Source organism: Seriola dumerili, unplaced genomic scaffold, assembly GCF_002260705.1.
Source record: "Seriola dumerili isolate Sdu_G_001 unplaced genomic scaffold, Sdu_1.0 BDQW01000002.1, whole genome shotgun sequence".
Taxonomy (NCBI): Eukaryota; Metazoa; Chordata; class Actinopteri; order Carangiformes; family Carangidae; genus Seriola; species Seriola dumerili.
The window spans coordinates 6,100,935-6,118,035 of record NW_019174257.1 but is presented as its reverse complement, the minus strand read 5'-3'; the positions used below and the strand labels follow the sequence as shown (position 1 = coordinate 6,118,035).

At 39.6% G+C, this 17,101-nt stretch overlaps 2 protein-coding genes across 3 annotated transcripts; both read left to right on the top strand.

The window, feature by feature from the left end:
• Positions 1-83: 83 nt before the first annotated feature.
• On the top strand, positions 84-10,576 carry cluap1 (clusterin associated protein 1). Of its 2 annotated transcripts, none has more exons than XM_022767080.1 (13): positions 84-171; positions 5,225-5,292; positions 5,390-5,501; positions 5,755-5,839; positions 5,922-6,101; positions 6,471-6,566; positions 7,129-7,212; positions 7,325-7,458; positions 7,653-7,794; positions 8,388-8,460; positions 8,556-8,666; positions 8,885-8,934; positions 10,205-10,576. In XM_022767080.1, the coding sequence occupies exons 2-13, from the start codon at positions 5,271-5,273 to the stop codon at positions 10,382-10,384; spliced, it is 1,269 nt and encodes a 422-aa protein (XP_022622801.1). In that variant the 5' UTR covers positions 84-171; positions 5,225-5,270; the 3' UTR covers positions 10,385-10,576. The 2 variants fall into 2 exon arrangements, with proteins under 2 accessions (XP_022622801.1, XP_022622718.1); XM_022766997.1 differs by lacking the exon at positions 84-171 and adding an exon at positions 4,773-4,836.
• A 607-nt stretch (positions 10,577-11,183) lies between these two features.
• Positions 11,184-13,825, top strand: ccdc124 (coiled-coil domain containing 124). Its single transcript, XM_022739168.1, has 5 exons — positions 11,184-11,272; positions 12,055-12,232; positions 12,621-12,819; positions 12,993-13,098; positions 13,234-13,825. The coding sequence occupies exons 2-5, from the start codon at positions 12,074-12,076 to the stop codon at positions 13,436-13,438; spliced, it is 669 nt and encodes a 222-aa protein (XP_022594889.1). The 5' UTR covers positions 11,184-11,272; positions 12,055-12,073; the 3' UTR covers positions 13,439-13,825.
• The last annotated feature ends 3,276 nt before the right edge of the window (positions 13,826-17,101 follow it).

Below are 17,101 nucleotides of genomic sequence, written 5' to 3'. Positions count from 1 at the left end.
TCTAGTAGAAGTAATCATTTATAGTTGTATATAGTTATAGTTCAATTCAACACTTTACTTCTGCCCCACATTTGGAGCGTTTTCAATAATGTATGCTTTAAAACGTGACTCAATAAAACGCCCTTTAATATTGTGCTGAGGAACATATGGACTGTAATCAAATACCCTCAGGTATGTTGACAGACTCTTTCATCAAGACATTCATTCTGGTATGCTCCATATCTGTAACAATGCACATCTGTACTTAGACCAGTGTAAATGGATATGTGACAGGCAGCTTGAGCTAAAGTGAGTCTGGTGTGTGTGTGTGTGTGTGTGTGTGTGTGTGTGTGTGTGTGTGTGTGTGTGTGTGTGTGTGTGTGTGTGTGTGTGTGTCTTCTTTCCTTGTTCTCCACTATGTAATCATATCTGTACATTATATTTGTTATTGCAATTAACCTAAAGCCTCCTCTTTGTGTAGTCTTCATGATTTGGATAGAAATATATGCTGGTACATGGGAGATCTCCTAAACAGTTATGGCTTCCCACACAAATATGAACACAGTAAAGCTATCAGAGGCATTTTTAACACTCAAACTTTAACTGTCACATGCCACTGCTCACCCAGTCACTACTGTCAACATCTGTAAAAAAAAAAAAAAAAAAAAAAAAAAAAAAAAAAAAAAAAAGCAGTAAGTAGCAACATCAGTAGTACCCAGTTCACTACAAATAGCATCATATGTGAACAAACTCCTCTGCCTCCAGAGGTCGGTACTACTAGGCAAGTTCAACATACCCAGGATAACTTACCAAAACATTGTAACTGTAACTGTCCTGATAACCTGTGCTATGAAGCTGGTTATCAACTGGCTCAGTTAACCCTGGGTTTACCTATCCGGTTAAGAGCGCGTACACGTGAAAGAGAGCTGTTAATTATAAGCAACATCGTCAGAACCATGATTGAAGTATTTAATATGATATGAAAGACATGCTGATACTTGCCACTAATTTCAGTTATAGCAACGTCCCCAGGTGATATTCAACAAGGTGAAATGTAAACTATATGATCACATAACTAGAATAAAAAATATTATTTCCATGTCTAAATATAATTTCTATTTAAGTCAGACTGAAGATATATCGTAAATAAGTGCATGAATTATCATTACATTTGAGTATTTTCGCTCTTTTGTCTGATGATGAACAAACTGTTATGAACATGTGATGCAGATAAAACAGTTAAAGTTAATGTTAGACTTTTTCTGCTGCAAAGAAGAGAGAAAGGAAAGAGGAGAGAAGTAGGTGATATCTGATGAGTCAGTCTGACCGAAATGTTAATTTATAATCATGGAAATAATTAATAGTGTGTGGCTAATTTTTCTAATCAAAGACATCAGGGGTTTAGTTTTTATTTAAAGTTGATGTCACAGAGTCTCCTCATGTTATTCTGAGCTGCAGCGATGAAGAAGAGAGTAAAAGCATCCACACTGTCAGAAATCCTGTCGGATTAAAGAATATTTGTTCATTTAAAATGAAGCTATACTAGTTATTATACAGGCTATTTTGCGTCATAAACTCTTCGTGCACTTTTTAGAAGCTTTGTTTTAAAGCCAGAGAGGACACATGGAAAGACCCAAACAGTAAAACTGTCAGGATCCTATAGGAATGATGACTCTGTTTTTCCAGTGATTTGAATGGTCAGTAGTTTGCCTGTTGACAGGTTTTGATCTGATCCTCTGAAGTTAACCTGCGCCAGAGCAGGTTAAGAGTTCATACAGTCTATGAGTTCAGCATAAGTAATCATGGTGATTTACCACCGGTAACAAGTGAGCCACCATCGTAAGACTGAAAATCCAGAGTTAAACCTGAACTTATCTTGATAACCTCAAATCCTCTCTGGTAGTACAGGCCTCAGGAGTGGATGCAAAGAAAGAAACATGAGAGGTATCTTGATAAGACATTTTGAATAAAAAAAAAAAATGTTTCCTTGAGCATGGCCCTGTTTGCTACTGTCCATAATTGTCTGTTAAGCCACTGGTTGACTCTGGTTTCAATAGATGATTTGTGGATTTGAACATGAAAGCGAGGCTAAGCAACTTTTAAAATAAAGGACAATCTTCCTCTCACAAATGAAAAAGTTGAATTTATAAGCAATAAAACACTCCTGCTCAGTTCAATACCCTTCAGTGGTTTTGCTGCTTAGTCAAATGACTTTATGACTCTTCTCTACTTGTGTTACTGATACACAATCTTTCAGTGTTACCATTATGCCATGATTTAAAACCTGTTACATATTCTGGCTCTAACTACAGTACACTCCCCAGTATGACTACTGGTGTTACGAGTTGCAGCATAAAATGTGATAGAAACACCTTCTCTGTATTTCAAGTAGGTTTTACAATACATGCTTATTGTGCAACTTTATAACAATAAGTAAAATCTACTTTATGTTACAAATTGCTCTGTCTGTGACAACCTGATTAAAAAATAAAAATTTCCGGTGCACTGGAAATTGGTGCTTGGCATCAGAAATGTACTTGATCATAAATCATTTCCTGTGAATGTGTTATGCAGGTTTGACCCACATTGAGAAAATGATAGCCAGTCAAAACTTCCGTGTCTGGCTGTTCAAAAGCCTGTAGAGGCTTTTCGCCTTTAAAGGCAGCCCATCAAGATAACTGTGTGGTGTCAAGTATGTTATCAGTGGGTAGGATTAGCATTTAATTTCTCATGTCACTTCAGTGGATTTTGAAGTGACTTCTTTAAGTTAAAGACATGGATGTTTCTTTCTTGATGAGACATTCCTATAAAGAGGAGATGGTCACATTTTTGGACTTTTATCGATTTGAGGAAAGGATTGGCATATTCTCCATCATCGAGCAGTTGCAGTAATTCATTTTCAAAACTGTCTTGAAGAGACTGACTTTTACTTTAACTCACTTTTCTACACAAGTATCCTAAATTTACTCAAACTTGGGTAAGACTTCCTAACACTTACTTGAGTATGACCACTTTTTAACATCTTCATTAAATTTCATCTTATTTTAAGGCTCTTAAAATGTGACTTGAGAATTAAGAAGTGTGAAGATGACATAATATACCTTGATATAGGTGTGTGCTATTTTTTGGTGTGTAGTGACACCTGCCGTAGATTGAATGTCACTTCAAAATGCAGATGTGCACACATGGCTGCCATACAGCCATTATGGCTGCCAGATACATGAAACCATTAAGTACAAAGCACTTCGTATCAGGTGATGGTCATTTATTGCATTTTCTTACTCTTTCACCCAATCTCACCATACAAAAGTAAGCATAACATTTCCAGACACTCCATCTTGCAGAATAGATAGATAGGACTAAATACAAGTCTGTCTTAAACGTTGCGGGATTGTGCTTCCGTGCACGCTGGTCCTGAATCCCTCAACCATCTCCGTGTTGCTGCCGCCGCTGCTGCTGCCGCTGCTGCTTTTCTCAGCCCGGTGCTTCACCACTCATCTGCGGCCCTGTTAGAGTCCTCGTCGGCTACAGCACAGTCCAGGCGCTGAACACCGGGAAGCGCCAGGTCCCTTTCGTTAAGCTTCTCCAGAAACGAGGAAAGCAATCGTTTGTTTAAATGGTCCGTCAGGGTCCTTTCCTCTTCGACCCGCTCCTTGGCGACATTACTCACCGACTCCACTTCCTCAGCCTCGGTGTCCGCGCTGAGTTGCGGAGGGGCCGACCGGTGGTTCAAGGACAAGCCGTTCGACTGCTCGTCCTGCCCGGACTGCTGCTCCGTCCAGTTCCCGGCGTCCGCCCCAGATTCCGTCTCCATCCGTGATATTAAAGTAGTCTGCAGGGCGGCATTCTCCAGCTCTTTCAGACGCTTACTGTGGAGGCCGCAGGCAGGAGTTTCATTTCCAGCCGGGTTGTTGTTGTTGTGAGGTGGCTCACTAGTTTGCTCCATCATGTTCTGCGTCAGGAGTGCAGCCCATAGATATAAAAGACTTGTGTGGCGCAGACTGAGAGGTGTCGCCGCCCTGTGGCTTCACCAGTAACAGACACTGTAACCCTTTGACATTGGTAGAAAAGTATGCAGATCCTTTACACAATTAAAAGTTACAAATACCACAATTTCAAAATACTGTGATACAAGAGCCCTGCGTGCACAGTGTTATCTAGATAAAATACAGAAGTATAAGTGGCCTACTGAAAGCATCAAAAGAAGAAGCATTCATGATGCAGCTATATTGGATGGTTTATCCTATTGCAAAACCTAATTTGCAATGCAACTGTAGCTGTAAATTATATAGGTCTATATACTGGAAATTTTTATGGAACACACTTGGTTATACTTGTGAACTGTCTGTCTGTGTATGTAAGAATGTCTATGTGTGTGTGAATGTGCGATGCTTTCACTCTCCATTCAAAGTCTGTAATGTTTGTGATCAATTAAAGAACCTTATGATTGGTAGCTATTAACTGACTTGACACTAAATACAGCTTGAAGGCGAAGGGAAATAGTATTGATACTGTACTAATACTTGCAAACAAACTTTACAACTTCCTAATCTTTTTATATACACCCTATGTTCCTAATATCAACATACAGCAAAGAGGGACAACGGCTGTGATACAGAAACACAATTTAAACTTTTTTACACGCTGTGGAAATCATTAAAAATCAACAAATGAACCCATATAGCCAAATGACCAGGTGGTATGAAATGCAGATGGTCCTGACATCCACAAAATCGCAAAAACGTCATTGCAGGTGTGTTTGACCGCGTTGAGCTTCCGTAGAACAGGAATATGTTTCCATAGAGACCATCTTCGGTAGAGACGAACTGATACCTAGCTCAGATACAGCACAGACAGGTAAAAATTCACATTCGGGGTTGCAAATACGATATGTTGTTTACGATCGCCGCTTACCAGAAGGTTCAAAGAAATCAACACTTTTTATCTGACAACCTGCGACGACACTAAGCGTTAGTGGGTTTTTTTTTGCTAACTTCCAGCTAGCCACTAGCCAGCTAATGTAAAATCCCCTGACGCTACTTTCACATACTCGATCGATGGTACAGTTACTCATACGCTTACACTGATATCCCAGTTCTGTAATATCACAGATTATGTTTTTATCCCGTGATGATGGATGGACAATGTTAGGTCAAGTCAGCCGTTAGCCCACAGGACTTTACACTGTTACACTGTTGTGCTCGTTGTGTGTAATTAACGCACATCTTCGCTTTTTTGTTACCAGTGGAGGAACCAGTGCATGGTCTGCTGTACAGTGCTCGCGGGTCACAATGTCCTTCAGAGACTTAAGAAGTGAGTGATGATCGCTATCTGCTCCGCATCGTGTCCAAGCTTAACTGAGAGATTTTTGTGTATTTGCTGTTGGTAACTGGTGTATCTTATTTGGCAGATTTCACTGAAATGATGAGGGCCTTGGGCTACCCTCGGTTGATATCTATGGAGAACTTCAGAACACCAAACTTCACTTTAGTAGCAGAAATCTTAATATGGCTTGTAAAGAGGTATGCTTGAGCTTCACTCATTCCATAATTCTTCAAGTTTAAAAAGTCTGGCCTCTATCCTAAAATCTGCAATGATTTCTTTGGTTGGAGCTCTTTTGCCCCTCTTTGCCCCCATTTTTTCTGTCTGCCCCCTGGTATGGATCAGAGTTCTATGTTTTTACTTCAGCAAACTATGTATGCATAGGCAGATATGGTGATATATTTTGCTCTTTGTCTTTTCCTCCCTATCCCTCTCTTTTTCCATTGCATGTAGATATGAGCCTCACATGGATATTCCCACTGATGTGGATACAGAGTCAGACAGAATATTCTTCATCAAGGCTGTGGCCCAGTTCATGGTGACACCTATCTTATGTTTAGTCCACATGTACAGTTCATCTGCTGTTAATCTGTCTTAACCAGTGTCTCACCTGGTTGCAGGCAACAAAGGCTCACATCAAGTTGAACACTAAGCGTCTTTACCAGGCCGATGGCTACGCAGTGAAAGAGATGCTTAAGATCACCTCAGTGCTGTACAGTGCTATGAAGACCAAGCAGATGGCCTTGGGAGACCAAGTTGAGGAGGATAACAGCAAGTTCAAGTTTGATCTCAGTTCACGGGTGAGATGCAGTTTTTACACTGTAATATTAATGTACATGTATCTTTATCTTCAAACATTTCTAATCTTACAAAGCTGTCAGCTGAGGTTGAGCAATGAAATTACATTACAAGTGACATTTAAGTTGATTTAGTGTCTTTTTTTCTATTTTGCATTACTTAGCCTGAACAAGCTCTAGTTGGTCACTTCAAGTCTGACCCACATGCATGTTGACAGTCAGGTTAAAAAATGGCGGCAGTACAATGTTTGACTTCACAATCCCATAGTATTTACTACCTTGCTTCTGTTTCCTTTTCATTGTTTCATAAATTAATCTTAAATCAAAAATACTGTGTGTTGCTGATTACATCTTACTCTGTCTTCACTGTAGATTTCAGATCTGAAAGCAGCTCGACAGCTGGCATCTGAGGTCACGTCTAAAGGAGCATCTCTATATGATTTACTGGGGAAGGAGGTGGACCTAAGGGTGAGGGAAAACAGATATTAACTGGTGCATACTGGTTTCCATTTACCATGATCGTGAGTATGCAAAGTCCTTGATAGTAAAAAACAGTTCATGGAAACATTTGGAAAGATAAAAAATGACACTAGCTGTCATTTTAATCTGTTTCTTTTCATATATTAGATACAGAGTAGATAGATTGCTTTACCGTTTGAAGGCCAAATTTTATACAGCAATGTAAGTGCCCTTTAAGAATGACTTTGAGAAACATAGTAATATCTTTGTCTGAAAACATGATGATATCAGAGGTTCTGAAATTACTAAAGTAAAGAGAATAATGTCACCCTTATTTTGGGTAATTTCTTTAAGAATCTTCTTCTTTTTTAAGATCTATCTGACAAAAAAACTGCCATTGGCCCTTGAGAAACTTCTTTATAGTTAACTGAGCATGATGTGGCTTTGTTTTGTTGCAGTGAACATAAGCTGTTGCTCTCTGATGATAACAGCTGTACAACAATGAAGTCTGTTTGAAAAGACGTCAGTGCCATCGATGCAGGAGATTACTCTGTCTTTGTTGTCCCAACAGGAAATGAGAACTGCGGCCATTGCCAGACCTCTGGAAATCAATGAGACTGAAAAGGCGCTGAGAGCTGCCATCAAGGAGATTTTGGTGTGTAATTATCCCGACAATTTTTTTTTTTTTTTTTTAATTCACACAGGATCTGATTTTATCCATGAAATGGCACTGAATCTGCCACAATGCCTCTGTGTTCATTGTCAAGCAAAGTGTGGAGAAGACCAAAGACATGCTGAGTAATGTTGTGTCTGATGAGACCAGTCTGGACGCCAAGATAGAAAAGAAGAAGCAGGAGCTGGAGAGGAATCGGAAGAGGCTCCAGACACTGCAGAGTGTCAGGTCAGTTTGCAACCTGACAGGCAGCAGAGGCAACATGACAGCAATATTTCTCTGTGCTGTTCTTCTGATTTTAGTCACCGTAAACTTTTCTGTCCTTGACTTGTGAATAATTTTTGAACAAAACTTTAACAAGTACATATATGTTCACCAACTTGCTTGCAAAATAGTTTTTTGTTTCCCTCTCAATTTTTTAGGCCGGCCTTCATGGATGAATATGAGAAGATAGAGGAAGATCTGCAAAAGCAATACGACACATATGTGGAGAAGTTCAGAAACCTCTGCTTCCTGGAGTCTCAGCTGGATGAATACCACAGACTGGAGCAGGAGAGGTTTGAGGTATGTGCGTGTGTGTGTGTTAGATATGTAGAACACTGACTCCTATGGAACTGCTTGTACCGTACACAACTATCACTCATACATAGATATTTGTGCTTAAATAAACTTCCACTCTGTCTCGGTAATGGTCAGTATAACTTAGAGACATGTATTGGTCAGCAAATATGAGTTTGAAAACACCCAAAAATAGAAAATATGGAAGCTAGTCAGTTTTCCTTTAGATAATAATTTTACTTCTCAGTCATTCTGGGCAAATCCAACAAACCACATTTGAAGGGAAACCGACCAGGTGAAAAACGAGTGCCCCTCTTCCTCTTCGTTTCTATGTAAAATATCATTTGTTGGCGTGTGACGATGAGAAATAAGACAATACAGTTCACAAACCTTGGCAATGAAAATTCAAATGTCAAAATGGGAGTAACTCGTACTTGTATGCGGTGGATGGAAGAGAATAGAGACTGGCATTCAGGCAGAAAGAGCTTGGATTCTGGATTTGACAGATGTATTAAGGGTTGTATAAATCTAAACTTCTCTTCTCTTGGCGGCCCTCTTTATACTGTCTACGTGTGTTTGTCCGTTTGTCTCGTCTGCAGGAGGCTGAAAACACTCTGAGGATGATGCAGCACAAAATGAGGGAGGAGGAGAGGGATTTGATGAGGAGCTCCTGTGAGACAAACAAACAAACTAAAAACAAAACGTAATGACATAATCTCAGCCCTTTTTCATGGTTTCACACACTTGTTTCAAAATGTCTTCTGCAGTGAAAGATGAGGATTCTGACATGGACGTTCCAGAGGACGAAGGTTCAGACAGCGACATGGAAGAGTGTCGACCTTCTAAGCCCCGGCCCACACGAAATGCCATCATGGCAGGTACACAGACAAGGGAAAGCCATATCTTTGTGATGATCAACTACTAATGGCTTTGGAAAAGTTTTCTAAAACTGAAGTTCATTATAAACCAAAATATCTTCATCATTTTCTGCCTTCCTTTGTGATTTACATCTGCAGTTCTCAAGAATAAACACTCAACCATGAAAACAATACCTCCTTTCATGTAAACTGAGCATTGCCTCTTTTTTGTACCCTAGGAAGAGGCTCTCGATTCATTGGGAACATGCAGGGTGGAGACAGTGATGAGGTTAGTGCTTTCACAGCAACACCAATGCAAGACTCCTTCCATCCTCTTACTCCACATTTTGTTTGCTACGATTATGAAAATTTAAAATTTTGAAAAGACTGCTTTGCTGATGCCGCTCTCTGTAGTGTCTTTCTTGCAACAGAATGACTTGCTGTTTACTTGTATTTGTAATTTCTAACCAAACAAGTGTCCTGTTCACCATCGCTGATCAGTTTCACATCCCTTTTGTTTTCCTCTTCTGCTCTGTTCAGTATCTTACCTTTCTCTATCGCTCACTTGTATTTTAAAAGCCCTCCTTAGCTGTTTCCAAAAGATCAATTCATTCTGCCAAACCACAACGGAATGGAAAGGTTTGTGCAGGACCAGGATCTAGTTCTCTCCTCATTCGTCTGAGTATTAAAAGGAAAAATCCATTCTCAAATTATCTGACATTGTAGGCATTGCTCAGACAGCCAGTATAGTCTGTATCCACTCATATTAATTGACAGGAGTGTTCATATAGATCTTGTGGTTGATCAGACATACACACAAAGCTTGTGGATCAGTTACATTTCTCTGTTTTCTCTGTAAGTCACACATTTATTTCATACCTTTATGCAAAGATGACACACTGAAAATGGCTATTTTTGCATCGTACTATCACAGAAGTACATGAACAGTTTAAACCTACCAATTTCTTTATTGTTGCTGCAAGTTAGTAAAATATATGCAGACATTGTTGCCTCTTTTGCTGGAGAACAATGTACACAAAACTTGCTTTCATGCAATTCATTCCACTGTGTTTATATTCTGTACTGTGTGAACACAAAATACCATTTCTCTTAATCTGTGGAGTTCAGTTCATACCAGGGTCTGCCATGTAAAGACATAGTGCCATAAATGTCTGAGTTTACCCTCAACACTGTGTTGCCCTCTTCCCCTCCAGGTAGTTATTTTACTACATTATTTAGATTTGGAATGGATTTCTCCTTTAAATCAGGAAAATGGTTATGTTCCCGTAGTTGTGTGGCTCCAGATGGACATGTTCCAGTTCAATGATTCACTGTAAAATCAGTTCTGGACTCTGCATGTTTTCATTCCAGCCCATGATGTGACTCTGTGATTAGATCCTCCTGTCTGATTTAAGTTGTGGTAAACAGTTAGCTGGTTTGGTGTTTAGCTGGATTGAAGACATGCCCATCCCTGGTGTAGCTCTACACAGTGTGTTGAAATTGTTTTCCTGTTATGGTGTATTTTGCAATAGTTGTAATCATGTGACCTGCCGTTTCAGACTGAAGACAGCGAGATTGATGTGGATGAGGAGGATGATGAAGAAGATGAGGAAGGTGACGAGGAGGAGAGCAAGGATTTAGAGGATGACAGTTTGGAGGGCCCAATGTCCAGGGGTACTCGCCCCACCAGGGGGGGCATGAAACCCCCTCTGTTGGAGGAGAGTGATAATGACTTCTGAATGAAGAATACACACACAAAAATGTCCTCCAGCTTTTTCTGTATTCCAGCTCAAATTAGAATATCTTATTACCTCTCAGAAATATGCATTAAATGTTGTGTTCCATTATGTTATTGCTACATGAAGCATTTATATAGTTCCTATTTTTGAATATTTGAGTGAACTGGTTTCCTTAATAAAATATTAACAATTTCATATTTTGTCTGTATCTCTTAATTGACTCAAGTGTGACAGCAAGAGTCAAAGAGTCATATATTAAGACTATTTCAAGATTGTACAATTTTATTTTAATACTCCACTATTTTTCTGTGGCACTAAAGAACCTGTTAGATTTATACAGTTAATAAATGACTGAAAATTACTTTTCGAGGGAAAATGTGAAATTTTAAATGAAAAACATTAAGCATAAGAAATGTATAAACTTATAAGATACTTTGCGGTTTCAATGTAAGGGTCATTCAACAGAAATTCTCTATAATAGACAGGTTACAATGGGGGACAAATTGTTCTCAAATAGGAAGATGCATTTTAATACACGTTAAGGTGTTCGGGACATATTTGATGTCCGCCAAGAATAATGCCTTGTGACATTTTCCATATGAATAATTAATTAAACATTTCTTGATCAGAGTAATTCTCATTTATTTACATTTAGATATAGATTTAGAATTTTACCACTAAGTAGTATTTATCTAAAGGCCGCATAGTTAAAAGTGGTGTTTTCTTCTACGATGTAGCGGAGTGAACAGTAAAACTGAAATTCACTGAGCAGCGTAACCATAGGAAACCCTACGTCATCGCAGTGCGCGCTGGTCTCAAAGAGGAGGTGGCAGATGCCTCTTCGGAACAACAGTCGTCTAGTTACGACCTGTTTTTCCTCTCATACTGGTATGAAACCATGTTTATTCTTCAACATACGTGTATTGAGATCGTTATCATCTTAGCTAAATTTCGGTGTAGTTAAATAGGGAATATCTTGCTCATTGACAAGCGTGCCGGTCTTGTTTATCAGGCTAACACCAAATAGCTAAAGCTAACTAGCTACACAGAGCAGCAAAGCTGTAATCGTTTGTGTAGTTTTAGAGAATTCGGGTTTGGCAAAACTAACCCCCTCTTTGAGTGTATTTTGATAATCTACGTGTTTGCAAACCCACCTTTTCAAACTGATGCTTAGTGGTAGCTACATGGCAGTAATAATTGGCTTGCGTTACTTTATTCATACGTAATACGAAATTAATTTCGATGGTTTACTATCTCCACATCTGTTGTCCCAGAGGAACTGGTGCACAGTACCCATAATATAAACACTGCATATTGACCAACCAGATATTTTTTCAATAAATAAGTGAGAAACACTAAAAAGAAAAGTAACTACCAGAGTTATTATTTTCAGTAACGATTAATGTGATGCCGATTTTTTTTTCGATCAGTCATTTGGTCTTTGAACTGTCAAAAATGGAAAAAATGCTAATCACAACTTTGCAGAGTCCAAGGTGACATCTTCAGATGTCTTGCTTAGTTTGATCAAAAGTTCAAAGACCTTCACTTTACTATTATACCCGAGAAGCTTGAACCTGAGAATCTGTGGAATTTTTTTCACCATTTTTGTCATATATATCAGTATAGAGCAATAGTCTTTAAAAATCTTCTTTCACTCTTGTCTTTCTCAGCTGAATAGCAGCTGTTGGGATGCCAAAGAAGTTCCAGGGTGAGAACTCCAAGGCGGCCACAGCCAGAGCCCGCAAGGCTGAGGCCAAGGCTGTGGCAGACGCCCGCAAGAAGAAGGAGGAAGAAGATGCTCTGTGGCAGGAAACTGACAAACATGTACTCAAAAAAGAGCAGAGAAAGGTGAGGTGTCTCTCCAGCCAGGTGTTATTTTCATAGTCATAGTTATTTTGTGGGGCACATCCTGGAGAGTATTCTGTTTAGTTAAAGTTTCACTACTGTGACATTTTTATGCTGTCCTAGATATTCTTTATTAATTATGTGTGTACAAACAAATTCTAAAATCTTTAGGCTTTACAAAGAATTAAACATGGCCGAAAAGTTGACAAAATTTGTCGATATTTGAAAAGAAAGAAAATTAGAATAACATTCCTTGATTAGGACAGGAACTCTGTCTGCCTGTGGCCTCTTCTTTGTTGGGATTAATATGCTTGATATGTGAGAAAATAAATACCTATAAAGTTTTGTCAGCAGAAAAGGTCTATCAACCTGACAAGACAGATTTCTGCAGGATGACAAGGAGAAGAGGAGAGTGGAACTCCTGGAGAGGAAAAAGGAAAACCAGCGACTCCTGGATGAGGAGAATTCAAGGATAAAAGGCAAATCCCAAAAGGAGGCTGGAGCTGGAGGAAAAGTTACTCGTGCTCAGATCGAGGAGACACTTCAGAATGAGCAACAGCTGCAAGAACAGCAGGAGCTCAAACCGAAAGGTGAAGTTTTGGTTGATTGATAAATGTGAGATGGTTAGAATAAAGATGAAACTTAAGTGGCAATCAGATGAAATCAAACAGCAGTGGCTGTTTTAGGGCTCAAACCCAAAAGGATATTTTCCTTAACCATGACATCACCTTTGACAGGTTTCAAATTAATTTTTTACCCACAGATAAGAGCCACCTGGAGACTCCACTGGAGGAGAATGTGAACAGAGTTTTTCCTGAAGAAGGAACGGTGGAAGCCAGAACAGTAGAAGATGCCATTGCTGTGCTTAGGTACCTGTTGTTTGTTTGCACTGTGTGTGATATGCTGTTGTCCTTGTGATGCCTGCAATATTGATTTAAATGAAATGGCAAACATGACATGGGTTATGTTAACAATTTGGCTTACCCTGTCTTCCTGTCTCCAAGCACGGGGCCTGAGGACCTGGACCGTCACCCTGAGCGGAGGATGAAAGCAGCATTTCTTGCCTATGAGGAGGTCAACATGCCACGCCTAAAAAAGGAGAACCCCAACATGAGATTGTCCCAGCTGAAGCAACAGTTGAAGAAGGAGTGGATGAAGTCACCAGAGAACCCCCTGAACCAACGCTTTGCCAATTACAACTCAAAGTGATTGCACTCTCTCCCCCCATAACACCCTTTGAAAACTGTCTGCCTATGGCACATTGGAGGCTTTCATTGGAAAATTGAATAATTTCATCTAAAAATGAAAAAGAGTGTTGCTGATGAGAACTTCACTGCTACCTGCTCAGAAACGATCTCTCCATTAACAGAGGACTCTACTTTGCTGTTCCATTCACTTGCAAGGAGAAGCTCACCCACCCCCCTACCCCAACCCCCAATCAGCATCACAACTGATCATCCTGTCTGTGCACGTGGCCTCTAATGAGGCTTCTCAGCATCTAATAAATTTAATTACATCTTTTTTTAGCACTTCTGGGGAGGTGGAGAATCAGATGTTTTGAGAGTAACTTATTAAAGTTCACCGCTCGATCATCAACTCGCTGTCGCTTTTTAATGCAAGACTTCTTTCTTGTTAGGAGGCTCATGCTTGAAGTCACACACTGAAGTCAAATATTTCTGCCAGCTGCTGCTGTTGTGCAATGCATATTCAGAAAAGAAGATCATGGAGTTAAAACTCTACTATTCATTCAAGGAGAAAGTTGACTATAATTTTGTATCCACGGTAAACAATACACATCAGCCACCAGCAAAATCATGGTAAATTTAAAATAGCTGCGGCTGGAAATGACTTAAGGTTTTGGTTACTTTGGCAAGTGATGACCAGTTTCTTCGAAGGAGCTGTTTCTTTGCTTAAATAGCAGTACAGTTGGCCTTGAGCACTGAGGCCACCGTCACCAGTGGATTAAGAGTATGCTCTGAATAAACTCAGAAACACTGTGCATTTTCTACCAAGATATCCACACTGGATCACATACAACAACAATGTCTAAACCTTTTAAAGAACAACCTTTCATTCAAAAATTGCCAGGATGGCAAAGTGGGTACAAGGATTAACTATAATTGTGCAGGCTCACTCCCCATATCAATCTCATTTTCTTTTGTCATGTCCATCAGACAGGTGACAAGGAGCCACATTGTTTCGGACAAAAGTCTGTTAAATGTAGTAAATGTAAAGTGAGACTTGTTTGTATTGTAGTCTTGCTCACTGGGTGTAGGCTGAGGATTTAAGACTGCAATTGGAGGCCTATGTCAGGTAGTATTTTCCTCCCTTTCCACTTCCCCTGCCCTTTACCATTTTCAAAATCCCCTTTGCTATGTGATTTTAACTGTACAATCACACAGGTGACATAAGTCTTTGCTGACACTATTTTTCAGGGGCATTGTCACTGCATCCTGGGCTCACCTGAGAAGATTGTAATTGGTTTAAAATTAATGCAAACAAGCCAGTGCCCCCCCCCCATAGCAGAATGATTATGGGTGCAGCCAGACCATTCTCCAGTGGCGATGCGCAACTACTTGTGCTGTGACTCCTGACTCCTTGGTGCTATTGCCTCATAACAGACCGCTAACGGTAAAGGCTGAAATTAAAAGTGTTGACACAAGTATGATTTCTTCACATCCTTATGCATTCCTGATAAAATACTTAGCTGATGCTACCCCTTCAATGTTTTAAGGCAGTGTCCTCAGCATGGTTTGGTCTTCGAATTGTTGCAAGCAGAATCCATTACTTGGCTTCTTGTAAAACCCAAATGTGAGGGAGAAATATAACATCAAATCTTGTGAGAGCCCTGGTGTAGCTACTTTTACCAAGAACAGAAGCTGTCACTTTATTGCTTTGTAACTCATCTGCACCAACTGGAAAGAAGAAGAAAAAGAGAATGAATCAGCTGATTTTACAGGTCGACATCTGCTCTAATATATTTATATTGGCACAGTAAAACAATGTAAATTGGCATGAACACTTTAAAGTCCTTACCACATCAACAAAATGATCAACATGTTTTTCCTTTTTAGGAAAAAAAAAAACAGTAGCTGACTGGCCTCCCTTATCTACTCCACCAGACCCTTTGGCCTTTAGCCAGCCATGGCTTTTAATTCCTATCCTTTCACAATATAGGTGGGCTGATGAAATATAAGTTGAAATTAAACAGGTTTATGATCCAAACACTCACTATGTTGCTGCTGTGGATGTGACTTTTGTTTTGGCCACTAGTCACAAATCTGTTATTAAAATAAGCCAGACTAATTTCTGCTATGTGGAGAAATGTCTCCAATAAAACATCAAAAATGTTAATTGTAACATAAAATAAACTTCTCATGGAAAATACTTAGTTATTGTTTTTGACTGTGACCAGTGCCACTGCTGGTCACAAAGGTTTTCTCCAGCACAGCAACATTGATATACTGAGCTGCTGAGGCAGCAAGCTGCAGGCTTTGTAGGTTTGTCTGATGCCAGGTGGATAGACAGCAAGCACAGAGAAAACAGGGCTGAAGCAGCCTAAATATAAGTAATATATAGGTAAAAGAAGTCAAACAATATAGTAAGAAATATAGTTTACCTACAGTTATGTGTGGGAAATGGAGTTTAACACACAACAAGGCCCTTTCACAAGAAAAATAAGCAGAGCAAGTGTCGGTATTAACAGGTTTTAAATGCTTGAGAAAAAAGATCAACTAGAAAATAAAATTAAAACAAAACTGATTGAGGGGCCACTGCTCTGTCTTTTGGCTAAATAATCCAGAAAAGCAATTGCGTTTCTTGAAATAGTTTGTGGTTTTTAAAAGTCACATAATTCACATTGAGAGGCACCAGATCTGTTTCATGTTTGCAGGTTTTTATTTCTAAACGGCAACAAAAAACACTGGTAAGGTAAGTAGCTGGTTGAGAAAACAACACCACTCCTGCTGACTGAGTAGATATGTTTTGAACATCCAAGGAGATGGACTTGTTGGTGTTTTTGAATGTATCTCTTCGTGTTGTTGTTGCGAAATCTCTCCTGCAGTTACATTTGTTAGATCTTCTAGGACACATCTGATGAGGCCTTGCACTCACTGGCATGACTCATTCAGAACCAGATTAAAAATGGACACTTTTGTCCAGTGAGGCTCTTGTGGCGGAGGAGATAAGAGACCCTGTGAAGACCTTTGAAATACAGAGCTTTAATGACAAGTTCAACTGACCTTTTATTTTCCATTTTGCATTGAAAGCAACCAATTCCTTTTCTTTTTCCTAGCAACCAATCATTCCCACTTTATAGGGATTTCTTTGAGCTCATACGTGTGATGTTCCGCCTTAACACCCTGGTCTGATGTTACATGTTTTTGTTTTACTGCATCCTAACCTGTGGCTGCACCCTCCCACTCCCTGTCCATTTGCATGTCAACCCTTTACTGGGCCAGCTGCTGCTGCCCTTTTCTTTCTTCATGTTGAATTCTAATCATTACTTTCAAAGGAGAGCGTCTCCAAAGCTCCTTTATCAAGTGCTCGTACTGGGAGGAGGCGAGCCGCTGTCCGACACCCACTCTGGCTGCTCTTCTTACAACCTCTGTTCTGCAAACAGCAAGCACTTCCTATTTGTGACCTGCTTCTTTAAGTTTGGGGAAAACAACAAATGGAAGAAGAAGGTAAGGACCTCCAGTGGGGGATTTTTTCAGGATTTATTTTCATTCATTTTAAGGAGAAATTTGTAAAAAAAAAAAAAAGAGACATATTGAATTGCAGTTAAAGTCCAAAATAAGACAACAACCATTTGGAATAATTAGGTTTGCTGAATTAGAAAATCGTTTTCACCCACTGAGAGTGATACTAAAG

Bases quoted from the DNA above. Each gene is read 5' to 3' on its own strand.
- cluap1 (XM_022767080.1), top strand. From the start codon at position 5,271: ATGTCCTTCAGAGACTTAAGAA. The intron at 5,840-5,921 runs GTGACACCTATC...ACCTGGTTGCAG, and splicing joins AGGCTGTGGCCCAGTTCATG to GCAACAAAGGCTCACATCAA. The intron at 8,461-8,555 runs GTGAGACAAACA...TGTCTTCTGCAG, and splicing joins GGATTTGATGAGGAGCTCCT to TGAAAGATGAGGATTCTGAC.
- ccdc124 (XM_022739168.1), top strand. From the start codon at position 12,074: ATGCCAAAGAAGTTCCAGGGTGAGAACTCCAAGGCGGCCACAGCCAGA. The intron at 12,233-12,620 runs GTGAGGTGTCTC...AGATTTCTGCAG, and splicing joins TCAAAAAAGAGCAGAGAAAG to GATGACAAGGAGAAGAGGAG. The intron at 12,820-12,992 runs GTGAAGTTTTGG...TTTTACCCACAG, and splicing joins GCAGGAGCTCAAACCGAAAG to ATAAGAGCCACCTGGAGACT.